Genomic DNA, 26,849 nt, shown 5'->3' with positions numbered 1-26,849 from the left:
CCCATTCCCTCGGCGCCACAGCCGTCGCCGCCGCGCTGAGCTGGGCTGGGCTGAGCTGCGCGCACCGCCCAGGACACTCCCCCTCCGCGCAGGAGGGCACTGGCGCTGCCCCTGCCGCTACCGGTGTCACTGCTGCCGCTGTGGGCAGGGTAGGAATGGGAAGCGGGCGCCTCGGCCAGTACTCACAGCCACGGCATGGAGCGCAGCTGGGGCTGCGGCAGCGCCGCGGGCAAGCGGTAAGGCAGGAGTTCAGGCAGACGGGCAGGAGTGCGGGCGGGCAGGCAGAATAGCGGGCCGTGGGTGAGCACGGCGACGGAGTGTGGGTATGCGTATTTATGCGTGCAAGGGAAGTACTAGGACCGGGGGAAGAATGCAAACGGGGAAAAAACCCACAAACCAACACAAAACCAAACAAACGACTCCCCCAACCCCACAAGCCCAAGAACAAGAACAAACAAACAAGCCCAAACGCCACTCCCGGTCCCCCCCAAAATTCCCTCGTTTTCCTTTTGTGGAAAACTGTCGTGGTGTGTCAGCGGGCAAAGCGAGGATTAAAAGCTGCCTCTGTTTAAGGAGCGTTGCCGAGCTGCGATGAGCAGTTTGCACGAAATACAAGTAGGTTTTGAGGAGTTTTCAAGTGCTTAAAGGGTTGGTGGAAGGTGCACATCCTGCCAAATTAGAGCAGCAACTGCAGTTTCCTGCTGGCGAAGAAGCCGAAGAACCCTTGCGGCAGAAAATGGTGTGCTCTCTAGTCTCGAGTCACTGTTGGCTAAGAGACTGTAAGACTACCGTAGAATTAGGCATGAAAGTACCACCACTTGGGAGACTTTAGATAGTACAAGGCCAATTACACATTTCCTTATCATCTTGGGCTTTCCAAAGGATAGTTAACTTACTCTGTGCTCCTTACATTGGCTTTCTGCAAGATCTCAAATGAAATTTGAAATGTTTCTCTTAAACTGTTCAATGAACTGAATCCAGGCTACTGCTGTGACTTCAGTTATTGGACTCCGGTAGGCAGTTGCATTTGTCATGCACAGTGGAGCTGCTCTTTACAAACAAAGTTTGTACAGGAGATGGAACCGTCTAAATCATATGGTCTAGAGGCCACCTTGAATATCTCCGTGCTCCATGGTAAGCACAGTGTGCAGTCATGTGATCTCAGCATAGGTACTAAAAACTTAGAGGACAGCAAAAAAGTTGCCTTTGGTCAAAAAACACTCTTCCTTCTACAGTTGCTTGAGACAACCTCCATGTCCAAAACAAAATGAAGAAAGAAAGAAAGAAAGAAAGAAAGAAAGAAAGAAAGAAAGAAAGAAAGAAAGAAAGAAAGAAAGAAAGAAAGAAAGAAAGAAAGAAAGAAAGAAAGAAAGAAAGATACAAAGAAAGAAAGAAAGACAATTCCAATGCAAAACCAACCTTATGCCCAAGTCTTCTGTTAATATTGTATCTTTCAAGAGTGAGTGAAAAATACAGAACATAGTGGGATATTCTTGGGTGCTGTGAGGCTGAGACAAGTGACACAAGCTGAACAGAATAGAATTAGCATTTAAAATAGAATAGAAAGGAATTGAATAGGACAGAACAGAATAGAATAGAATGGAACGGAACAGAACAGAATAGAAACAAATACATCCAAGATTGATTTCCTCGGAAATCATATGATAAACAAATCATATTAATTCCTTTGTGACATATCCTCCATCTCTGACGTATAAATAGTGCAATACTGTTTGTCTGAATTAGAGCTTTACCCCATTCTTCCTGAAGGCAGTGTCAATGGAATCAGGCTGTTTTATTTAGAGGATTTCTTTGACACATACTATGATTTTAATATCCATCTTTCCCCCCAAATGACATTAGCACAGTAATCATATGTGACTTAAACAGTAGAGCATTAGGGTGCTATCAAAAAGCACAGCTATATTTATTATTCATTAATCTCTAGAGTTTTGAAACCACTCAGTATGTACTGCTCTTATAAATTGTTCATATCTTTGCCATTCAATTCTAGCACAAATAGAGTTGGCAATACAGTATATACAGTTCAGAGGAAACATGTATAATTTAAGAGAGAAATCAAACTAGCCAAGTCCTTTGCTAAATTTTTATGCATGTACACTGTTCTGCAGATTGCTCGGTGTGAAAGGCGATTCTGTTTAAGTTAGTTTAGCTGGACATGACAGATGCTTTTACTTGACTCACATCTGCTCTAATTTTACTCATTTCAACAGAGAAATATTGACTCATTTGGATTTCAGTCAGATTTTGACAGTGATTTGTATGGAGCTTGAATTTCATAGACTGATTATAGTCTTAGATTTAGTGACTCGGTAGTCTCCTTGCAAATGAATCTGAAGTTCCTATAAAATTTCATGTTTCACACTTTTTTTCCCCCTTGATATATGTTTATCTCCCTTTCCTCTTATGCTCTTGAAATTACGGGTCTATTACTATACCAGCCTTCTTAAACATCACAGTCGCTGTATTTCCCAGAGGCTTGCAGCAGGGTGGGCAATGGCTCTCCTATTACAGTATTCATGTTTTCATTACACCTGATGCATTGCATTTGATTAACCCACAGATGTAGAAGTTGAATTAAAAGTTTTCTAGAGCAGCTGGTACCTCTATATTTTATTTTCTTAGCCATCAGCAACATCTAATAATTCACAAAGACTCCTTAAAGACTGATCTAACCAATAATTCTCCTGTTTAGGGGGAAGTACTGCACATGTCCGTGCAATATGAAAGAGGTGGGAAAGAGGAAGCAGTGCAGAGAAGATACAAGATTGACACATTCATTGATCCTCGAGTTTTTTTAAGGGAGTGCCCCTTGCAAAATCCCAGGAAATAAATGATCTGATTTCATTGTATTTCTGTATTCAGTTATGTTTTCTGGAGATGTTAGTAGTTTATGAACCCAGACCCATTCAGTTGCACCTACCTAAACATATATTTTTAATTCTCATTTTACCACAGGAGATTTTATTTTTGCTGAGCATATCCATATGCTGGTTCTTCATCCAATAGTCTGGTTGCAGTTAAGTGAATGAGAAGGAACAACTGGGAGCATTTCTGTGGGATTCCTGATTGCTTCGGGTAAACAAAAGGCTGATATCAAATGACAAGCTATCCTAGAGGTGTCATAGTTACTTATAAATACATTAGAAGAAGTATATTATTTCTGTGGCAAAATAAAGTATTTATCTGACTTTATTAAGATGGACATAGCAAATATTGATAGTCAATTGAAATGCCTTGAGTTTGTGGGCAGTGTTCCAGTGGCAGATGGAAGCATTTCCAGATGAATTATTCAAGACTACCACTTCTGAAAGGGAATCTCAAACAGTATTTTTTGGCATGGCTGCCAACTCTGACCAACTTTTTAAGAGGTGGGGATGCAGGTGCATGTTGACCCCTTAACCTAGCAAAAAGCTATCTGTTATACCCTGCGTTTCTACTGAGGAGACTTCTACTGTGGAGGTTGTACTGTGAAATTCCTCATCAGTGTGATTCTACCGATTTCAGCTGACAAACTTTGTGTACTTTAGTCAGTGTGACCCTTTGAGGCAGATGCTTTTCAATGGGGAAACAGTCAAAGTGAGCGAAATCATTGATGTTAGTATTGATTCCTCGTCACAGTAAAACTGAGAAAGGCACAAGACTAACAGACTGCCACTCTTTGAAGAGTTTAAACTGCAAGAGATACAAGGCAAGTAAAAGAGATTCTGTTAACTGCAAACTTTTTATTGCTTTGCTTCTCAATGAGGAAAATACCTTACATCATGGGCTTCTTGTGCAGGATAGTAGATTATGGTGTGAAAGACTCTATAAATATTATATAGTGACCTTGCCCGCAGAAGCACCAAGCATCTGGTTGCTCACATTTGTACTGAAAGCTGTGATCATTTCATGTCAGTGTAGATCAGACCTAGCATGATCATCCTGTTCTCAGCACAGAGTGGGACCAGTCTTGGCACTCCTTTCCCCGGTGACACTGAAAGACAGTCAAATAATCTGGGTCTGGTTTGAACAAAGCAACAGTGTAACTGGAAAATGGATGACTCTGGAGTTGATAATCAGATCTCTAGTCACTCTTTCAACGGGTTGTTTCTTGCAAGCTGAACCTGCAAGCTTCTGCTCAGCAGCCTTTCATGAATAAACCCCTGCTGCCATCATAACAACTTCTCAAGGAAGTAGCTGGTTTCTAAACTTAAGAAATACCTCAGAAGACCAAACTATGTTTTATAAGAAAGCTGACAAAGGAGAATGAGATTTTCCTGTCTAGTTAGCTTAGCATCTGTTGGGGACTGCTGTGTGTAAGTGCCACAAATCTGAACCATTAAGCACTGACAGAGAAAAGAAACTTGGAAAAAAGCTTCCTGCAGCCTCTGAACTAACTGCATTTGATACATTTGACTAACATCTTCCTCACATTCTTTTAAGGTTTCATAAAAAACAGGAGCTTTGGTTATGATGTTTTGTGTATGTCTCTGTATGCTTTGTGCATGTTTCTTTTTACCTGGAAAATCTTCCAAAATATTCCAGCAGTAAATACACAGTGACTGTCTTAAATATCTTTCTAGTCTGATCACAACTTTATTTTCAAGTGACAAAGTAATTTAAAGTTTATCGCCTAAGACTAATTTTCTAGAGGTAACTAGGCAGAATTTAACTCAGTCTGTATTACAGCACATCTTATTTTGCTGGTATTTTTATGCCATGTGGTAACATTTACTTTCACTGACTTCATACAACTTTTGTTTCATGCAAGCCAAAGCACAGGCTGGGTTACAGTATTAATATGATGTTGCTAAAATTATTAATACCATAACTCTTCCATTCCAGTCCTTATCACATTCCTTCAGGGACAGCATTCCAGCTTCTGCCAGCTTGCTTTTTAAATAATGCCTGCAAGTTACAAGAGTGCTATGAATATGTAGATATTTTTTAATTGACTTCTCATTGACATTAAGCCATGGCTTTTGAGCTGAAACTGCAACATCTTGATGCTAAGAAATCACATCAGTGAGGAGCACACCGCTCCCAGCAATGGAGCACAATTCCTTGTAGAAGCCCTGTGATATGCCAAGTAGCTATCAGAATTGGAGTCCTGTGCCTCTTAGGCTTCACGTGGCTACTGTGTCAGGTAGTTCTGTGCCAGCTTGCCACAGCCTGCCATCCCATTTCATTTTCTGAGGTGGACATGGTTAGAGTGTATATAATATGGTAATACAGACCATTTTCCCTGTGATTGCTGCATCTTTGATTGTATTGCAGCTTCTCCTCTCTTACTTCCCCTGGCACAGACAGTTGTATATATTTTACCTTGCCAGTTAAACTGCCTCACTTTGTTCTGCAAGTACATACAATGTATTGTAGTTTCACCTGAGGTCTTTGGCCATGCAGGACAAGCATTTGCTTCCTTGACAATAAATTATTTTGCATTTTCCAGGAACCAGATTCTGTCATCTTCCCTCTCTGCATTCAGGTAAAAATTCTTAATGAAGTTGTTAGCTCTAATTCCCTAGTATTAGCTTATTCCTTGCTCATCAAAATTCTTAAAGAACCCAAAAAGCTTTTTACTGAAATTAGAATAATTACTATCTGACCTGGGATTTGGGCCAAATTGCTTCTTTTATTTAGAAAAATGAATCGACCAACTCTCGATGGTATTTAGTGCACTTCTATATCTGTGATGAAATGAAAATAGTGAAACCAAACAACTGGATTCATAGTCAACTTTCTTTACATAATAGGAAAAAAAATATTTGCTATATGCAGCAGAAATCTTGAAGCTGATAGTGGCTTTATTGTTCAGTTGTCACTCTCATCTCCCTACTGAGATAAGAGGCAGTTTTCCCTGCAGAGGCTCTGGATTCACTCAGTAGAGCTGAACAAACAGTGGCAACCGAACCTACTCTGAGATTCATCCAAACAGAGATTTTCTGGAGTTTGTAAAAATACTTGGTCACATCAAAATTATGCCTCTGCCTTCTTCAACTCCCATATGTAGCAGATAAAAAGAAATACTCGTTCGAAAGGGTTGGATTTGCCTGCTCTAATTTTTGTGTCTGAAAATAGGCATCCAGTTTAGGCTGCTTTTGTCTTTTCTTTCCTGAGATTTCCAAGGTATGTAAGTGAAAGAGATAGGTATCTGAAACAAATGAGATGAATTGCTTTCTGAATTGCTTTCTGAATGGCTCTTTCTCTCTCCCAAATAAAAATCTGTGCTAGAGCAGATCAGATACAGATGTTTAAATTTTATCTGCCTAAAGGTAGGTTACAGAGAGAATGCTGAATGTGCAGCCACAATAGTTATGTTGCAGGTGTGAATGTAAAACATGGTCTTAGAATGTTGTGATTTCTATTCTTAGAGATTTGTGACATATTTTGAGACTACTGTTGAATCCAAGCTCTCTAAATATTGGACACCGGTATCACATTTCTCACATATTAGCAATCAACCCTAATGTTACTTCACATTCATTGCAGAAAATAATTACATGTGACAGGGGGGAAAAATGATCTCTCCATAACATAGTTTCAGAAAGTCAAAATTAATTCTATGTATTATTTTGTATGAACTATTAACTTAATGCGTGGTCTAGTTGATTGGATAGGGTGGGTGATAGGTTGGACTGGATGATCTTGGAGGTCTCTTCCAACCTGGTTGATTCTATGATTCTATGATTTATTCACCAGACACCATTTTTTCTTCATATATATATATATATATATATAATTTAACTCAGATAAGTGAAGAAAATAGCTTAACCTGTGTTGTGGAGGGGAAAATTAATTGATACGAGAAGATATTTTTTCCAAAATTGATATTGTATATTAATTTTGCTATTCAGAACTCTCACCACCCCCAGCCACTAATTTTAATAATATTTTGGTTCTTACACGGTCATGGAAACATTCTATGGGTAATATCTAGATCTAGTAATAACCAGCAAAATATATAAACATTAATTGAACTGGAAGAGAAGGTTCCTGGGGTCAAGTGCCGCTTGTGGTCAGTAAGCCTCTTGCCCAGTAGATGGGCTCAAGGTCATTCTGCCCGTGGCAGAGGGCAGTGAAGACATTACAAAGAGGCATTTGGGCATTTTCTCACAAATTATTATTACCCAACTTGCGGGGGCTAGCCACAGTCCAGACAGTGCCCAAACACTTTCAGGGGGCCCTGTCTTGTTGGACATTGAGACTTGAATCTTCCCAGGCTTATAGAATCATAGAATCAACCAGGTAGGAAGACACCTCCAAGATCATCCAGTCCAACCTAGCACCCAGCCCTAGCCAGTCAACCAGACCATGGCACTAAGTGCCTCATCCAGTCTTTTCTTGAACACCTCCAGGGACGGTGACTCCACTACCACCCTGGGCAGCCCATTCCAATGCTAATCACTCTCTCCGGGAAGAACTTCCTCCTAACATCCAGCCTAGACTTCCCCCAGCACAACTTGAGGCTATGTCCCCTTGTTCTGTTGCTGGTTGCCTGGGAGAAGAGACCAACCCTCACCTGGCTACAACCTCCCTTCAGATAATTGTAGACAGCAATGAGGTCCCCCCTGAGCCTCCTCTTCTCCAGGGTAAACAGCCCCAGCTCCCCTCAGCCTCTCCTCATAGGGTTTGTGTTCCAGGCCCCTCACCAGCTTCGTCGCACTTCTCTGGACATGTTCCAGTATCTCAACATCTCTCTTGAATTGAGGGGCCCAGAACTGGACACAGTACTCAAGGTGTGGCCTTGTGGCTCTTCTGGGGAAAGAGGCAAACAATCTCTGACCTTGTCTCCAGTCTCTTCTAAGCAGGACTTTCCGGTGTAGAGGCAGATGTGGTGCAGTCTCAGCATGATGTCACGCTGACCACACAGGCTGATCGCGTGCAGGCACCCAGGGTCTGGGTAAGCTTGCAACAGTGGAGCTTACAAGTAAACAAAAAGGCAGTAGGCAATTGCAGCAGGCAACAGCAGAGCACAGCAGAGAAGCAGGGAAGCAATGCACATTGTTCACCTGCGTATCTCCTTTTATCAATGTGGGCTGAGATCAATTGCCCTTTGGACACAAGAATAGCCAATCAGAATGGCAGTTAGCCAAACCTGACCATATTAGCAAAGCCACAGGCTCACTTTTACCCAAATCTGGGAAAAGCACAGGCCTTGCACTAGGCAGGCACAAGCTAAGTGTGTGTACCTTACCACAGGACCCTGGGCAGGTCAGACTCAGTGGCTCCAGGTTCTTTTGTGTCCGTTTCCCACTCTTGCCTCTCTGTTGGAGCAGAAAATCATGCCTAGGCAAGACAGGACATGTATAAGCCTATTTTGAGCCTATCAGGCCTACCACAACAACCTGTAAAAAGATAACACCTTAATTTGACAAATTTGGTATGTTTTTTAAGCGTCACTGAGAAGTCAAGTTTAGAGTTTAATTTCTCCCCTCTTCTTAGTGCTGCACATCTCTAAGGCTCCACATAATAACCATTTAATTCAAGAAATCAGAAACTCAGCATTGTGTTTAATAAAAGTCAAAAGGCATTTCCTACAGCATAGAATAAAATTGCCTAGCATTTTACGTCTTCACATAGTGAATTTCTTCAGGGAAAAAACAATTTTCTTTTTTTCTTTTCCTTTAAAAAATGGAAATGCATAATTCATGGAAAAATGAGCAACCTCTACACAAGGTCAAAACCTTTTCCTCCTTATTTAGGGTAATGTGGGACTATGAATAAAGTAGCAATTAGTGTAAACAGCTATTTCAAACTTTATTTTGGTAATGTACCATCTAATGTGACATTGTTAACAGCATAGCCAAGATGTTTGTTAGTGTTTTTCTATTCCTTAGGGGTGCAAAAAGCAAAATGTGAATTGTCTAGTCAATGAACAAGAGTATAGAACTACTCTCTGGAATAGCTTTTACATGGTAGATCATCCTTCTGGTACATCTCTTCAAAAATTGATACATGCATAAATAGTACCTCTATGTATAGAATATGTATTGTAAGTAAATTGACTGAGAAGATTTTGCAGCAGAGAGAAAAGTAGAAATTCAAGGAACCATAAAATAACAGAAACTGAATACAGTCTCGTTTGAATTGTGTACGTGATGTTACAAGGGCAGCAAAAAATAACACATCCCTGTTGTATTTTCTGGGTATGACTCAAGGCAGTTTTCCACATATGGTCATTGACATTAAAATACTTTTCTTGAATGAACCTTTCATTTGCTAAAAAGTAATTTGTTTAAGCTTTGAAAAAGTTAATTGCTTGGAAGATATGCATATTAAGGGAATTATCACAGTATCACCAAGGTTGGAAGAGACCTCATAGATCATCAAGTCCAACCCTTTACCACAGAGCTCAAGGCTAGACCATGGCACCAAGTGCCACGTCCAATCCTGCCTTGAACAGCTCCAGGAACGGCAACTCCACCACCTCCCCGGGCAGCCCATTCCAGTGTCCAATGACTCTCTCAGTGAAGAACTTTCTCCTTATGGAAAAGAAACTTTTTTTTTTCTATCCAATATTAACTCATATTTCATTCTGATTAGTCTGAAACTTTGATGATTACAACTACTCTTTTTTTTTACATGGTAGAATGTCCTCAAAAATCTACTTCATGGTAGATCTCATTAAAAAAATGTTATATTCAGAAATAGTACCTTTATGTATAGAATATATATTGCATGTAAGTTGACTATAGTAACTGGACAAAAATAAAAAGATCAGCCTCTGAAAGAAATGTTTGTTATTGTGTTAACTACAAATCACAGAGTCATAGAATCTGTCAGGGTTGGAAGGGACGACAAAGATCATCTAGTTCTAACCCCTCTGCCATGGGCAGGAACACCCTGTCGTAGATTAGGCTGGCCACAGCCTCATCCAGCCTGGCCTTAAACACCTCCCTGGGCAACCCATTCCAGGCTCTCACCACTCTCGTGGTGAAGAACTTCCTCCTCATGTCCAGTCTGAATCTACCCATCTACAGCTTTGCTCCATTCCCCCTAGTCCTGTCACTCCCTGAGAGCCTAAAAAGTCCCTTCCCAGCTTTTTTTCAGATACTGCAAGGCTACAATAAGGTCACCTTGAAGCTTCCTCTTCTCCAGACTGAACAGCCCCAACTCTTTCAGTCTGTCCTCATAGCAGAGGTGCTGCAGCCCTCTGGTCATCCTCATGGCCCTTCTCTGGACACGCTCCAGCATCTCCACAGCCCTCTTGTAATAGGGGCTCCAGAACTGGATGCAGTACTCCAGGTGGGGTCTCATCAGAGCAGAGTAGAGGGGGAGAATCCCCTCCCTCCACCTGCTGGCCACACTTCTCCTGATGCAGCCCAGGATCTGGTTGGCTTTCTGGGCTGCAAGTGCACACTGTTGGCTCATGTTGAGTTCTCGTCCACCAGCACCCCCAAGTCCCTCTCCTCAGGTCTGCTCTCCCAGCCCAGCCTGTATTTGTGCTTGGGATTGCCTTGATCCAGATGCAGGACCTTGCCCTTGGTCTTGTTGAACCTCACGAGGTTGGCTTGTGTCTACCGATCCAGCCTGTCCAGGTCCCTCTGGATGGCATCCCTTCCCTCTAAATCTTCATCCCTCCTCCAAATCTTCTTGATACTGAAACCATGTTTTGGATTGATAAAGATCCTCAAATATAAATAAGTGGTGCAGTAGGTATGCCATAGGTATGCCCAGCAGAGGTGTTGCTAATTATTAATAACTTTCCTCCTTAAGTTTGAGTTGCTGTACTTGACCTACTGAAGCAAGAACATCTATCTCTCGTCTTTCAGCTTTACACAACCTGATACTAGCTTTTGTAAACATAAACAATTATTTCTATATATCACAGTGTAATGAATATTGATTTTTATTTTTTCTTCAAAGACATAAAATTAACTTTGATTTTCTGCATGATTGTTTATTGATTTGTGTTTAGCTACTTGATATTTGATCCATTGCCTTCTGGTTTTATAATTACACCTTTACTGTCATCAAAAGCATAACTAGATTAAAAGCTGAAGCGTGATACAGACTGATACCTTCTAGTTTTATAATTACACCTTTATTGTCATCCAAAGCATAACCAGATTAAAAGCTGAAGTCTGATATAGACTGATACTTTGAGAGCGAGTGCATGTCTTGGAAAAAGGGAATATTAAAACAAATGAGAAATGTACTGTTGAGTGTGGTTATTTCCAGTTCAGGTTAGTTATTACTAAGAGTCAATGGAAATAATAATAGTTACAGGTCACCAAACTTTGTGACATCAATGGCTTTGCCCTCTTCAAAGGCTGTATTTAGAATTTATAAAAAGAGTTCAAGTCAATGAGGGTTTTTTTTTCAGTAATTTGTACCCATAGCTAGCTGCAAAGTTGGGGTAATTAACAAAAAGAAAGCTAAATAATGATGTCTTTTGTTGTTTTCAGACAGAGAAAATTGCACAGCATTAAGAGCTATCACAAACCTACAATGGATATTTGTTGTTCCTTGTGCTGGGTTAACAGAGTCCACTATCACAAGCCTCCACTCACATAGATAGGAGGAAAAGTAACACACAAAAAACCTTCTGGGTTGAGATAAAGAAAAGTTCGATGTGATACACAATTACCTTAGCCTACTCGCAGAAAAAGCGGAGCAAAATGCAGAAATAGCAGCAGAAGCCAGTGACTTAACTCGCAGCCCATCCTGGAGAAAAGAACAGCACCTCAAACCCAGAAACTGAAAGCAACAACTGGAACAGGAAGCCTTTGATGCTGAAGTCTGAACTTCAAGCTCCATACTGTTTTGCTCCAGCCAGCACTTTGGTTTTGAAGCAGGCAATGAACAGCAGGATGCTATTGATACCAGCAGATTCAACTCAACTCACAGCTTTCCTGTACAGCACTTGAGAAGAAGTTCATGCCATAGAGTGGAATTCAAAACAGCTTGTTGGTTGGTCAGAGAGCCATTTAAAATTATCATAGTCACTGTGTGTAAACTTCACCTGAGAGAAATATCATGCAGTTTTACCCACCAGGTACATTATTTGATTTGCTTAAAGCTATGGATTGCCCTGACTGTCCACTGGACAGCACTGACTGAACAAACAGGCCTCAGATTTCCCTGAGGGATCCAGGAAGAGAAAATACCTTGCTTTCAGAACTCAGGCAATGGCAGATGAGCTGCCACTCCATGTTTTTTAAATGGTCTGATCTTAGAGGGCTTTGCCTTTCAGGAGTTCCTTTTGAGACAGCTGTTGAAACTGAGAGAACATGTTGCATTGTTGGAAGCTGACGAGGATGCCTGAAGAGGAGTGCTTAGGAGTTGGCAAGGTCTTAAACATTATTTTTCAGTTGGGTTTTGCTGGTTCCACATTATACATGGAACTTAGGTGATTCTTAATGTACTTCTTGGGTTGGATTCCATTCTGAGTTTTCTACCTTTCTACCAGTAATGCTTGTATTCCTCATGGCAGGCATATGGCCACTGTGTTTCTTGATCAATACCTAAGTATCTCGCGTGGCTATGTATTTATCTCAAAGTCAGATCTTACTGGGTTCCCAGGAGGACCCAGCAAGTGACCTAGATGATGCACCCCCTAATCATGCATACAGCTAAATTTTTGACACAATGTCTTGGTTCTGCTTTGGACTGCTGGAAGTAAAATGATAAATCTGATGCTGCTTGGACTAATTAATAGAGTATGTGCTCACAGGTAGTCCATGATGGGTTATGGGACATGTATTGCTCCCTGGTCTTGCTATGTTTGTCAGTATAGATGGAGGCAGTCAGTTCACTGTGAGGATGTGGAAGGTGGAATGGTTCCAACTTGACTTATGACACTGTACGTGCTATTCAAGAGACCACTGTATATAGAAATGGAAATTTTCTATGTTGGGAAACAGGCAGAAAAACCTTCCTTCATTAGAAGTAAGAAGAGGTCAGTTAACTTCCCTTGCTACAGACAACTAAGAATACAGGCATCTTTGCACTGTTCTACAAAGTGACTGTGGCTTGAGAACATTTTCAGAAGAATTCTTGAGAAAGAATGGATTTTTTCATCAGGTGAACCAAATCTTTCACTGCAGTGTCAAGTTACCTGATCTGAAATGAGCCAGATTAGTAACTTGCTATAGTATTGAGTTGCCTGAAGCTGACAAACTTCAGTAGTATGTCATCCATAAAGAAAATTATCAGTGATAAATAAACATTATAGCTGGCACAGGAGTCAGAGAGAGAGAGAGGCACAAAACAGTATTTTTATACTGATAACTTCTAACCTTTAATACCTCTACTTATACAAACTCCAAAACCAAAATGATAAATCCAAACCCTGCAAAACCTTCAGTCTTCCCAAGCTGTTATCTTGTTTTCTGAAGAGATAGCATCTTCCCTTGGCTTCCCAGTGCTTTGGTTAATCTTTGGTGATTTAAATATAACTTCATTGTGTTTGCAAATAGTATTTGTTAGGGAGAAAGTTAAAGTAACTCTTTTCCAGGGATAATAGGAAAAACCCAAGAACAAAGCAATTTCAGAAAAAACAAGATTATTTTTGATCACAGCATGTGATGGCAGAAGAGGCAGAGCAGACAGCAGAAATAGGCTGACTAGAGGATATGCCATATTGTCACATGCATAATTCATTTTCCAGATAATGTAAAGCCTTACATATAGTGTTCCTTGAAGATAAATATGAAGATAAGTAGCATACTTAGATAATTTACTCATGCTGCACACCAGAAGGAGAAGAGAAAACATTGCACAAAGGAAAAGGCTCTGGTGGATAAACTTGTACTACCTGTATACATTGATAAACATTTGATATAAATTCGAGTTATATGCAGGAGAATACTATGACCATCACAGGAAGAGTGTGACTTCTCATAACACTGATGTGCTTATTTATATACGCTAAGACGAAAGTGGCTTTGGAGATTACTATTCAGAAATGGTTCAACTGCTAGCACTTGGCTCAGAAATGGTTTGACTGCTAGCACTTGGCTCAAACAGCTTGGAGCAGTGCATCTGTCCATCTTAAAACACAGTAAGCTAAAGTGGTCATAAATGTGATCATACCTGGTTTCAGCCACGAATAAAATAACCGTGCTTTTTACATTCCCTGTGTGTCTGTAGGGCTCTCCAAGTATTTTGCTATAAAAACTTAGAGAAATAGATCACATAGCTCCTCCATTGCTTTGCAGTTCTGCTTTCTTACAGTATTTGTGAAGTGGGTATAATGCAGCTAAAAGGCTGCTTGATAGGTTAAAGATAACTGTGTTTTTAAAATCTTTATAAAGACAACGCTGCGTAGAGTCTCAGCTTCTTTTGTGTCCACTTCTGGGCCCCTCAATTCAAGAAGGATGTTGAGGTGCTGGAACATGTCCAGAGAAAGGCAACAAAGCTGGTGAGGGGCCTGGAGCACAAATCCTATGAGGAGAGGCTGAGGGAGCTGGGGGTGTTTAGCCTGGAAAAGAGGAGGCTGAGGGGTGACCTCATTGCTGTCTACAACTACCTGAAGGGAGGGTGTAGGCAGGTGAGGTTTGGTCTCTTCTGCCAGGCAACCAGCAACAGAACAAGGGGACACAGTCTTAAGTTGTGCCGGGGGAAGTATAAGGCTGGATGTTAGGAGGAAGTTGTTGGCAGAGAGAGTGATTGGCATTGGAATGGGCTGCCCAGGGAGGTGATGGAGTCACTGTCCCTGGAGGTGTTGAAGCAAAGCCTGGCTGAGGCACTTAGTGCCATGGTCTAGTTGACTGAATAGGCTGGGTGCTAGGCTGGACTGGATGATCTTGGAGGTCTCTTCCTACCTGGTTGATTCTATGATTTGTATCATTTTTACATAGTTTAAAGTACTGAAATCAAATTTGCCCACCTGTAGGTGAACACACAAACAATTTCTTAAGAGTCTCTCTTACAATTTGAACTAGGCTAAGGGATAAACCTGTCAAATATAAAATCAGTTATATGTGATACTTTACATGTTTAAAGATACAGAAGCAGGATTTTATACTTTGCTTGATATCAAAATCCAGTCCCCTCAGACAAGGGAGAAGATGATGATCTCATTCCAGTTTACTACAATGATAGGTTATAGCAGGGTTATATTTGATTCAGAATAGTCTTGTATTTCCTCTTTTTATGTCAAGTATCTAGTCATATTTCTATACAGAAAATGAAATCCACACCTTTCTCTTTTTACATTCCTAGCTTGGTTTTATAATGCTTTAGGGTTTTTTGTTACTTTGTTTGGGCTTTTTTATGTTTGTTTTGTTGGCATTTTTGTTTGATTTTGTTTGTTTAGTTTGGTTTGGGGTTTTTTGTGTTTAGTTTTGGTGGGTTTTTTTGGTGTGTTTTAATTTTTTGGGGGGTGTTTTCATTGTTTTGGTTGGTTTTTTTGTTTGTTTTGTTTTGTTGAATTTTTAATTTTGGTTGTTTTGGTTTTGGTTCAGTTTTTTGTTTGTTTGTTTTGTTGTTTGTTTTATTTTGTTTATTTTTTTATTTTGGTTTGATTTGGGTTGGATTTTTTGTTTGTTTTGTTTTGAATGATCCAGAAATGCAATGCATAATATTTTCCTTATAAATCTTCAGTATAATGCCTCGGATGTATACTGCTGGGTGATCCCAGCCTGTGGCAGGATTATACGGCTTTTTCTTCCTGTGGTATTGGCTATTTTGATGATTACAGTGATAAACACCCTTATTGAACTGTTTTTCTGGCAAGCTGTGAATTGAATGTTTGCATGAACTGTACAGAAATATAAAGCTATTTTTTCTTTTTTTTTTCTTTTCCTGAGCACACTCTGCATATACTCACTGATACCAAGTTGTATCATAGGTATAGATAGATACAGGGTGCAAATACTCTGCTTCAGTAAGACAAACTGATGTCATGCTTATTTTTCAGGGCTGGGTGTATGTATGACATGTAATAATAATATAGAGATAAAACTTAGTGTTATTTTTGCTGCCAGCGCTGGTGTTGCTATTTAGCCTTCTCTTCTCTTCTCTTCTCTTCTCTTCTCTTCTCTTCTCTTCTCTTCTCTTCTCTTCTCTTCTCTTCTCTTCTCTTCTCTTCTCTTCTCTTCTCTTCTCTTCTCTTCTCTTCTCTTCTCTTCTCTTCTCTTCTCTTCTCTTCTCTTCTCTTCTCTTCTCTTCTTTCTTCTTTCTTTCTCTCTCCCTTTTCTCCCTTTTTCTTTCTCTCCCTTTTTCTTTCCTTCTCCCTTCCTTCCTTCCTTCCTTCCTTCCTTCCTTCCTTCCTTCCTTCCTTCCTTCCTTCCTTCCTTCCTTCCTTCCTTCCTTCCTTCCTTCCTTCCTTCCTTCCTTCCTTCCTCCCTTCCTATCTTTCTCCTTCCTTCCTTCCCTTCCTTCCTTCCTTCCTTCCTTCCTTCCTTCCTTCCTTCCTTCCTTCCTTCCTTCCTTCCTTCCTTCCTTCCTTCCTTCCTTCCTTCCTTCCTTCCTCTGTTACTTTTAATTCCATTTAGTTTTGGTTTCTTTTGTCCTCTGTTTTATTTTCCTCTTTTTTCTTTGTTGGTTGTTTGCTGTTCGTTTCTTTGTCTGTATTTTTCTTCTCTTTTTCACAACATCACCTTTTAGTTTAACAGCTTCTAAGATGAATGCTTTTTCATTCTCCAATTCCTAAAGTTTCTTTTATCTATTCATCCTAGTTTGGGTTGTTTTCCTGCCCTGAATAGTTTTATGAATGAATGCTTACTGAGAGTTATTATTTGTTCATGTCAAAATCAGTTTAATTAAACCAGTGGCAAAACATCTTACTATTTGTGCATATTTTGGGGATAAGCTATCAGCTTGTGCTTTTTGTCTACTTTGATACTATTATTTGTTACCTATAATTTTTTTATATCACATTTACTATTATTTGTTAACTATGATTTTTTTATATCACATTTGTTCTGTGAACTATTTGGGGGAGGGGGAGGAATTTTCTCTGTGCATTCACAGCATCAACATGATGTCTCTGCAGACATTTTGAAAACGTTGTCTTCCATGCCAGATGCTATTTGCAAAGTCATGTTTGATACTGAATAGTGTAACATGTAATTTAGTGGCTCATGCAGGACTGAAGGCACTTTTGACTGCATCACTGCACATCAAATGCCAGTACATTGGATACTTCTTGGTGATCATATGCACTCTAATGAGCCAACTGGACAAAGATTCATGATTTAGAAAACAAATGCCAGGTATATGTGTGGATAAAATTGTATTGTTTCTATAGATACTATTAAAGGGAATGTTTTCTCTTAATTGATTCAGTACATAATACCTGGTGCTGTGCTGAGAGTTTTGTACTGGTCTACATTTAACATTTTCCAATCTCTTGCTTGCAGATCTCAGTCTTTGTCTTGCTTTCACAGTGGTTTAATAATAACTGCCTTTGGCTTTTGTCATTCAGTGACAAGAGGCTTGTCCTTTCCGTTTCAATGTACTGTGATGTAGACTGTCTCTTGAAGTTCACATTAAATAGCTTTTGAGCACAGGCAATCAAATGCAGCTCCCTCTTTTGCCCTGAAAAACCCACGATTTGTAGGCTGAGAACTTTTCTCAGTCAAATCCTGAATTTCAACCAGTCTACATGATTTTCCATTTACTTTAAATAATGTATTTTCCTTATTCTATGATTTTAGTGTCTCCTTTTCCAACTCAAAATCACAACTCTGATGATACAGTTTTGGATCTCAGCTCACTGCTGAATGTTATGGTATGCTTTGAAAGATAAGTCTCATACATTTGACTACTTGGTGGGTTCCACAGCTTGAGCTCTGAACTCTAGGCATCACAAGTAGCCAACAGACTTTTTTGGTTACTGCTTCTGTTATCCATTGGGAAGTGCTGGGAAAATATTTAAACTTCTCCCTAGCAAAATCTCATATTTAAATATCTACTTAAAAAGCACTAATGTTTTTACACACTCACAACAGCCATTGCCACTCTTATTTGGTGTCCTTTTTGTCCTTTCTGAACATGTCAGAGGTGTAACCTGTTTATTTCAAAGATGGTTTCTTCTCTCTCCATCTACTTTTACAGTCTAGTAATGAGACAGAAATTTGACAACGATGGATCTCATTCCACCTTTTCACTGCTTTTCTGCTTCACACAGTTGAGATAGTGGCTTAAAATGTTGTTTGATATCAGCATCTTAACGATATTTTCTGTTTCTCCTTTTTAAACTGACCCTCAGTGGACAGCATTGTGAGGAAAAGAGAGGAAAATGATTTAAAAAAAGGGGGAAAATATTCTGAAATTGGAAAAAAAGGGAGATAGAAAAGGTAATTAAATGAACTTTCTGTCTGCTCAGCTTAGTGCCTAGGCCACAAGATTGTAGATTGTTTTCTGTCTGATACCATGTTGGAAGCTGAGGCATAGGAAGTTTCATGTAAACATCAGGAGGATTTTTTTCCCTGTGAGGATGACAGAGGACTGGAACAGGCTGCCCAGGGGAGTTGTAGAGTCTCACTTTCTGGAGATATTCTAAACCCGTCTGGAAGCGTTCCTGTGTGATATGGTATAGGTGATTCTGCTTTAGCAGGGGGGTTGGGCTAGATGATCTTTCAAGGCCCATTTCCAGCCCCTGACATTCTATGATTCCGTGAGTCTGTGTTCACTTCATTAGACCATAAAATGTTCAGCCTTACTCTGAATACCTATTGCCTTCTGGTTATAGTAGTACCCAAATTACTAGCAACAAGTGGAAAAAAATAATGTATGTATTCTCTATTGCATGCAGGAACTCAAACCAGTGATCCTTGGATACCAGAATGTTTTTCTTCTGTTTTTCCTCTGTAGGTACTGATCTTGTGGAACACCAGACCTTGCGCACTAGCAACGGAGAGTTAGTCACTCCTAGCTTGCAAATTCCAACAGAGCCTAGATATGAGACTTCAATCAGCAGATGCGTGTTGATTGCTTTGAAACAGCCTTTGTGGTCATTTGAGACCTTGTCATTGACCTGCTCTGCTTTAAAAGATAAGTACATATTGGAGGGAACTGAATAAAGGAGGAAGATGAGATTCCACAGCTTGGATATGGATGACTTATGTGGCAGTTGAATCTCCTTGCAATCATAGCCTTTTCTCTGATTTCTTTGTAGGAATCTCCTGTGATTTTCTGTAGCCATAATCATATTTTCCCTTAAGGTTGTGGGATGCAGTCAAGTGAGCATATTTTCACTTAGGATTTACTTACATAGTTTCAAAAGCAAATATTTCTTGGGTTTTTTCCTTGATTTATAAGCCTGCCCTCTGTTGTTTTTCCATGGAAATTAGTATCATACCTAAACAAAATGTAGGGGGTTCTTAAAATCATAGAATCAGTCAGGGTTGGAAGGGACCACAAGGGTCAGCTAGTTCCAACCCCGTGCCATGGGCAGGGACACCCTACCCTAGATCATGCTGGCCAGAGCCTCATCCAGCCTGGCCTTAAACACCTCCAGACAAGGGGCCTCAACCGCCTCCCTGGGCAACCCAATTCCAGGCTCTCACCACTCTCATGCTGAACAACTTCCTCCTTATGTCCAGCCTGAACCTACCCACCTCCATCTTTTCTCCATTCCCCCAGTCCTGTCAGTCCCTGATATCCTAAAAAGTCCCTCCCTCAGCTTTTTTGTAGCCCCCCGCTTCAGTTATACAAATGAAAGATAAAGGTAAGATGTGAAGTACCTGTAAGCTACCAGGAAAGTGATTCTTTAATGCGCAGCTGCTTCTGCTATTGCTATATAGTATGTTTCACAACTTACAGTAAGACCATAGATAATTCATGTGCAAATCAGTGTAAAAATATGTAAAAACTAATCTGTCAGACTTTGATCCCAGAGTGATTTACATTTTCCTTGGTATGACTGATTGCTTCTTGTTCTGTTCACTGACAGCCTACACTTCTGAATCTTCATTCTCAACAGAAATCTTTCTCACTTCACATATTTTCCATCTATTTTTGTCCTTCTCACTGCCCCAGAATTCCTTTTTTTTTTTGCTCCCTTTGATTTCCTGAGTGAATATTTGCTACATTTAACGCTTCAAGTTGGAAAGAAAAAAGTAACATGAAGGCTTGAAAAGCATGTGTATTTACAACAGAATTGGCTGCAAAATGCAGTAAGTTAAATGTTTCAAGACAATGAAAGTAACACACTACAAATAGCAATCATATCGTTGGGCAATGGAAAAAATGAGATGCACTTGTTAAGGAGGGGTCTGAATCTGGGTTAGGGGTGAACTGTAATGAGGCCGATGTAAAGAATTATTAAATAGTTTATTAATTATCCAAGGAAAATTTCCCCAAACTTACTTACAATTAACACAGGCAGATTCTGTGATGCGGTTGGTAGAACCATTTTGCAGCATCTATCTGTACAGTCAGGTTAAATGACCTAGGAAAAGGTCTTAGTAAACGTTAGTAACTGGAGAGCCTTGCAGCACAAACTGCCCCTGAAAGGTTCAGCATAAACTGTCACAAGCTTGAGCAAAGAGAGTTAGGTTACTCACTGGTTAAGAGTCTCAATGTTTGCGCTTCAAAAGCATAAACGGGAAAATTATGTAGAGCCAGAGGCAGGTGGAGGACTTCAGGTGGCAATGGCGCGATGTGGCTGTGCTGCTTGTTCAGCCCAGATCGAGCAGGTCGTCTGAGAAGGCCCACGGACACGAGAGAGGCCTCCCGTGGCTCTCAGGAAGCCATCGGGGGGTCAGCAGCCACCTGGGCAAAGCAGGGGCCAGGTCTGCGGGCTGGGACAGTCCGATTGGGCGCTGCATAGAGCAAGGAGCCGGCCCTCGGGCTGGCGCGGCGAGACAAGCGGCGGGCAGCAAGTCCCGGTGTTGAACTCGTTGCGAGGTCATTACTAGGTCGTTACCTATACTGGGGCTCGATCAGGCAGGGTCAGGACTGCCGGTCGTAGGCAAGTCCCCAGTTAGGCGCTATGCGAAGTGTGGTGGCACACAGAGGCAGGTCAGGCAAACAGCGAACGAAACGAAAGCAGCAGCAGCAAACAAGCAGTTTGCCAGGGTGTGAAGCATTCTGACGAGCACCTTTGACCAACAGCAACAGACGAAACCACTCCTAGAACCAATCCTGAGTCATTTCTCCAGAAAAGGAAGCTGTGCAGGCCTAGCATCCTGGCCTGTGTTTATCACAGACAAAGCAAGCTGCAAAACAAGGCCAATTATGGAGTCTGTGAGAGACTGAGAGGCGCCAAAGCTTTTGTCTGCTTTCCTGCTTCTTCCACCCAGGAAGAAGCAGCAGGAAGGGTGGGGGCGGGTGGCAAGGTGAGTATTGTGGCAGGTGTTTAGGGCATGTGATGGATGTATGCTCTAGGCATAATTTGGACCTTCCACCACAGCACGTTTCCAAACTCGTGATGGAGTGGCTACAAGTTGTAGGTGTTTTCCAGAAAGGATCATCTGGAGCTGTCCATGATTTCCCATGTTGCAAGATTCTTCAGCTGTAGATTACATCTGGACATGGCAAAGACCACACTGATTTTGAACCTCTTTTCTGCCCCCAGCACTTCCTCTGTGCTGTATAATTATGAACAGGTTACGTGACCTCTCAGTGGCTAGGCTTTCTTTGCTGTGCTTTGAAATTAGATGCACACTTTGAGGCAAATAAGGTGGGAATCAGTCGCCCTAGCCTTAGATCATTCACAATGTCTTTTGTCTGCTATTGCTGTATCCTGTTTTATATCTTCCCCACCGGTATCTTAGCCCAAAATACCTAGGTTTAAGTACTTGATTACTACCCCTGTTGCCTCATACTGAACATTATGTTGCCATTAAGAGTCTCAGTAGTTCCCAAACACACATATGGGTAAAATATTCTGCTCCCATACATACCTATGAGTGAGGCAAGCATTTCTCTATCCTCTTGCCAAGGTATGAGTATGGCTAGTGCTATGGTTACTCCAGACATAGTAAAACAAAGGAATACAATCTGAGCTGAACATCCACCATGCCATTATTAGTTATAAAAGCACAACCATATCTTTCCCCGTACTGTGCTAGTTTGAAGCAGGCTAGAATGTTTTGGTGAGAGAAAGTAGATAATTGGCTGTGAAAGGAAAGCATTGGTTATGTCTTCTTCCCTCACAGTCTCGCTGAGAGCTATGGGAACAAGAAAGTAAACATTAGATAACACTTTTCGCCATCTTCTCTCTCTGCTTCTGACTTCAGACTGAGCTACATCTCCCTAACCTCACTGCCACTAACCTTGCTCCTTAACCTCTTGGCTGCACCTCTATTCTTCCTGAGAACTGGGATAAGGTTGAGAGGGGCAGGGGGAAGGTGCAGGGGTGATTGAGAGCCCCTCCTGGGGACTCAGGTTTCTGGGAGGGGAGTTGTGCTTCTGTATTACTTTTACTTTGTATATTTCTGTATATAACTGTATATATTGTAAATAGCTGCTTGTATATTGTGCTAGCTGTAAATAAATAGCTTCATTTATATTCCCAGAGTCTGACTGAATTAGCTGGGGTTCTTTCTAAAGTGTGGGGGGTCGGGTAACAGCCAAACCACCACACGTACTTAGTGCTAGCTGTTTTGTGACTTAGCTGCCTCTGTCTCTTCTGCTTTCTGTCCTGCTCAGTGATCAAGGGAGTGTTAATCTGTGTGCAAGTAGACTTCTGCTAGTAGAGTCATGATGAATTCTCCCTTTCTCTGTTCCCTGTAGCACATCCTTGATGAAGTGATTGCAATACACATCTCAATGGTTGAAAGTGTAATAAACATTAAAGATGCAATCATTTGCAGAGGTGAAGAAACAGGTGTTGACTTGTTATGAAATGAGACAAATTCTGTGGGGATCAAAACGTCCATTTTCTGGTCTTTATCATCTTAAATAAAATGACATATTTTGTTTTGTCCTTGATTTCACTGAGGAACATGCAGACAGTAACTGAATGAGTTTGGAGGGCTATGTCACATGTAGCTTCCATCTGAAAGGTTATCTGAACACAACAGAGAAAATCTGTTTGAGGTCCACTGCACAGACCTTGAAAACCTTATTGCTGTCTACAACTACCTGAGGGGTGGTTGTGGCCAGGAGGAGGTTGCTCTCTTCTCTCAGGTGGCCAGCACCAGAACAAGAGGACACAGCCTCAAGATACGCCAGGGGAAATTTAGGCTGGAGGTGAGGAGAAAGTTCTTCACTGAGAGAGTCATTGGACACTGGAATGGGCTGCCCAGGGAGGTGGTGGAGTCGCCGTCCCTGGGGCTGTTCAAGGCACGATTGGACGTGGCGCTTGGTGCCATGGTCTAGCCTTGAGCTCTGTGGTAAAGGGTTGGACTTGATGATCTGTGAGGTCTCTTCCAACCCTGATGATACTCTGATACTGTGAAAACACAAGTAGCTCCCAGAATCAATCATGATGATGATGGCGATCATCATCATCATTGCCATGTGCAGTTCTGTAGTCCCTTTTACCTGAGACCTCAAATAATTTTACAACTACAATTAAACATGTCCAGCTCCCTGTACAGTGGGATGAATTTTACTGGTTCCATACATTTTTCTTTTAAAATGGTGAGCATCGCTTTTGGAATGGTAAAGCACTTTGATATTTCAAGAAAAACATAAATAGAGAATTTAGGTATAAAGGGTAATGAATCAATATTTTCAAACTGCAGAGAATAGGTATTTGCTGCTCAGGAACAGAATTTAAGACTAGATTGTTAATTATGTTTTCAAAATGTTCATTAATATGGGAATTGCAGAAGAGAAAATTAAATTTGTTTGAAGAGTGTATTCTTATCCTCTTACACTCCTTATTCTCCTAGAAATATCACTAATCAGTCAGTCAAAATTCAAGATATTTGAATAGCTTGAAAATATGGCCCTTTGGAACCTCACACTAATTGCAATTCAATTCAACCTGGGCTTCTAATTACTTAAGTTACTTTTGGAAATTGGATCTCTAAGTCATTAATGCCCAGATGCTTACTATTATAAAGGCTCTCTACTCCCTCTGCAATGTCAGTTAAGAGCCTAGATGTATTTCAGGCCGTTAAGTAGGTTTTGGCCAATGTCACCTTGGATATACTAGTGGTACAGTTTGGTAACTGGACAGTTTGGCAATACATTACTCTGAAAGAGAAAATTTATTCCATATTACTGCACTGTGTGGAAGTGTACTCCACATCAAAATGTATCCCTAAGATATTTTTAAGCAGAGTAGTGAAAGATGCAGTCTACATGATATTTTTTTTTCCATTTTTGAAAGCACCTAGGCCTGCTTCAGACCTCTGTGTTGTGTAGGAAACTGTTATGTCTTCCAGATACAGAAAAATGTTAGATGAAGAATGCTAGTGTATTTGATCATACATGCAAAGAGTTAATTGGAGCCATCTGTTTCTTCAGGACAGAGTTGTGAATCAGCTAGTAGGAATCTTTTTTTTTCTTGTTGGGTTTCCTAAAGCAACTTTTAATATGATATCAGGCACAGGAAGGGATATTTCATATTTGCATCAGATGTTTTGCAACATTCAAACTCTAATACAGTTGCAGCAGACATGGCAAAGAAAGGAGCAGAGAACATATGGGATTTGTCTTGCAAGTGGTTTAGAAGACATGCATGATTCTACATGGCATTCAGCATCATTGTTTTATGAAAAGGTGGTTAATTCTGCATGACTCCCAACATTACAGCTCTATGCACCAATGTGAAGAGAGAGAAATCTTTGTTTCTAAAAATAAAGAGACATATTGCTGTTGCATTTAAATACATTCACATTGTGTACAGTACAAGAGGAATTTGGAATGGTTGATTATGTTTAATCATTTATGTATATTTTCATATTCTTGCACTCAGAATTTTGGTGCCTACCAGTCCTGGCTTGTTTGTATAAAGCTTATTCTTACTAATATTTTTTTTAACTAATTGGAGGTTGCTTTCTATTAAAATAGAAGGTATATATGCTCTGGAATTATTGTAAAGTTTCCTGAAATAAATGCTTTCTTCCTCCTCATGTGTGTGATAGTTTGGGTGTGTGTGTCCCCCACCCGACAGAAATCACCCAGACTAGATTCAGCTGAGCTTTATATTTACAGCTTTATATTAAAAGCTTTATATTACAGCTTTATATTAAAGCTGAAGCTTTATATTTACAGCTTAACACGATATGCAAGTAGGTATTTACAATAGATACAGCTATAGACAGAAATAGACAAGTTAAAAAGTAATACAGAAACACAACAGCCCTTCCAGAAACCAGAGTCTCCAGGAGGGGCTCCCAACCACCCTTCCACCTCCTTCCCACTCCTCTACCTTATCCCAGATTTTGTCTTATGTTCAAGGTGAGTTTGGAGAATTGGCCAGGGGGATTGGAAAGCAGAAGGATTAGTCACACAGACAGCAAGTTAGGAAGAGAAGAGCCAGAGAGCAACTCTGTTACCTATGGTTGTATTCTTGTTTTTATACATCTCAGCAAGCCTATGAGTGAAGTAGCCATCACCATTGTTTCTTTTTCACAGCCTATAATCTATTTCTTCTCACCAAAATATTGCAGCTATCTTCAAACTAGCACAATGTGAAAGGAGAAATCCGGTTATTTTATTTGTATGTAGCAGGCTATATATGTCAGTATCTGAGAAATGGAATAATTAAATTGCATATTCTAAGCTACCTGAAGGGAGGCTGTAAGCAGGTGGGGTTAGGTCGCTTCTCCCAGGCAACCAGCAACAGAACAAGTTGTGCTGGGGGAGATCTAGGCTGGATGTTAGGAGGAAGTTCTTCCCAGAGACAGTGATTTGCCATTGGAATGGGCTACCCAGGGAGGTGTTCAAGAAAAGCCTGTTTGAGGCACTTGGTGCCATGGTCTAGTTGACTGGATAGGGCTGGCTGCTAGGTTGGACTGGATGATCTTAGAGGTCTCTTCCAACCTGGTTAATTCTGTGGTTCTAAGTGGAATACAGCAATGTTAAATGGAGCTACTGCCCAAAGACAAGAGTTCTGCAGCTGTCTTCAAAGCTCGTGTTGCTCACGTGGACCTGAATCCAAAGCTTTACTGTACTGTCTATGGAAGAACTGAAATGATCTATAAGACAGCAACAGCAGGAGGTATTAATGGCAGTTTCCATATGGGACATCGCAAAAGAAGATGATTGGCACTTCAGGATCTCATGTGTTTGCGTCAAAACCAAGCTAATCAGTCTTTATAACCTGTAATTTCATTCTTCCAGACAGAAGAATTTGCTCAATTTTCATAATGACTTTTTTTTTTTTAGAATAAACAAACCTAACTGTTACTCAAAATCTATTTTTTCATTTCTGTTATATATAAAGAAGAACCAGCAATAGAACAAGGGGACATAGTCTCAAGTTGTGCCAGGGTAGGTATAGGCTGGATATTAGGAAGAAGTTCTTCCCAGAGAGAGTGATTTCCCATTGGAATGGGCTGCCCAGGGAGGTGGTGGAGGCACCGTCCCTGGGGGTCTTCAAGAAAAGACTGGATGAGGCACTTAGTGCCATGGTCTAGTTGACTGGTTAGGGCTGGGTGCTAGGTTGGACTGGATGATCTTGGAGGTCTCTTCCAACCTGGTTGATTCTATGATTCTATGATTCTACGTGCAACTGCTGATTCCCTGGAGTTAAAGAATTAATAACTAACGAATGAGAATCAAAAGGAACTCTTTCTATTGGTTTCACAGGCTTAAGGCAATCACAAAAAGCCTACAAAGCTCTCTGATCTTGTTTACACCAAAACAAATAAAAATCAGTGGCAAAGACAACTTTTTGTTAGTGACACCAAACATCCCATCTGTTTTTCACTCTTCCAGCAAACCAAACTTGGAGTTGATTTGTGAAGAGGAAAAAAAAAATAGAAAAAGGAAATGTTTATTTTTTCATTTATTTCATGTGAAATAAGTTCCATTCAAGCATGTTA

At 40.6% G+C, this 26,849-nt stretch overlaps 1 protein-coding gene across 2 annotated transcripts; it reads left to right on the top strand.

Moving 5' to 3' along the window:
* The first annotated feature begins 39 nt into the window (after positions 1-39).
* On the top strand, positions 40-11,496 carry LOC135191740 (uncharacterized). Of its 2 annotated transcripts, XM_064174308.1 has the most exons (4): positions 40-236; positions 1,236-1,446; positions 5,456-5,491; positions 11,415-11,496. In XM_064174308.1, the coding sequence occupies exons 1-4, from the start codon at positions 196-198 to the stop codon at positions 11,436-11,438; spliced, it is 312 nt and encodes a 103-aa protein (XP_064030378.1). In that variant the 5' UTR covers positions 40-195; the 3' UTR covers positions 11,439-11,496. The 2 variants fall into 2 exon arrangements, 1 of the variants encoding a protein (XP_064030378.1); XR_010308866.1 differs by lacking the exons at positions 1,236-1,446; positions 5,456-5,491; positions 11,415-11,496 and adding an exon at positions 2,717-2,873.
* The last annotated feature ends 15,353 nt before the right edge of the window (positions 11,497-26,849 follow it).

Source organism: Pogoniulus pusillus, chromosome 3, assembly GCF_015220805.1.
Source record: "Pogoniulus pusillus isolate bPogPus1 chromosome 3, bPogPus1.pri, whole genome shotgun sequence".
NCBI classification, from domain to species: Eukaryota; Metazoa; Chordata; class Aves; order Piciformes; family Lybiidae; genus Pogoniulus; species Pogoniulus pusillus.
The sequence above is the reverse complement of the archived record's forward strand: the minus strand, read 5'-3'. Positions and strand labels throughout refer to the sequence as shown.

What these genes read in the sequence shown, in the direction of transcription:
- LOC135191740 (XM_064174308.1), top strand. Translation starts at nt 196, where the DNA reads ATGGAGCGCAGCTGGGGCTGCGGCAGCGCCGCGGGCAAGCG. An exon ending in GGCAGCGCCGCGGGCAAGCG is followed by an intron (nt 237 to 1,235) that starts GTAAGGCAGGAG and finishes TTCCTTCTACAG; the next exon opens with TTGCTTGAGACAACCTCCAT. An exon ending in TCTTCCCTCTCTGCATTCAG is followed by an intron (nt 5,492 to 11,414) that starts GTAAAAATTCTT and finishes TGTTGTTTTCAG; the next exon opens with ACAGAGAAAATTGCACAGCA.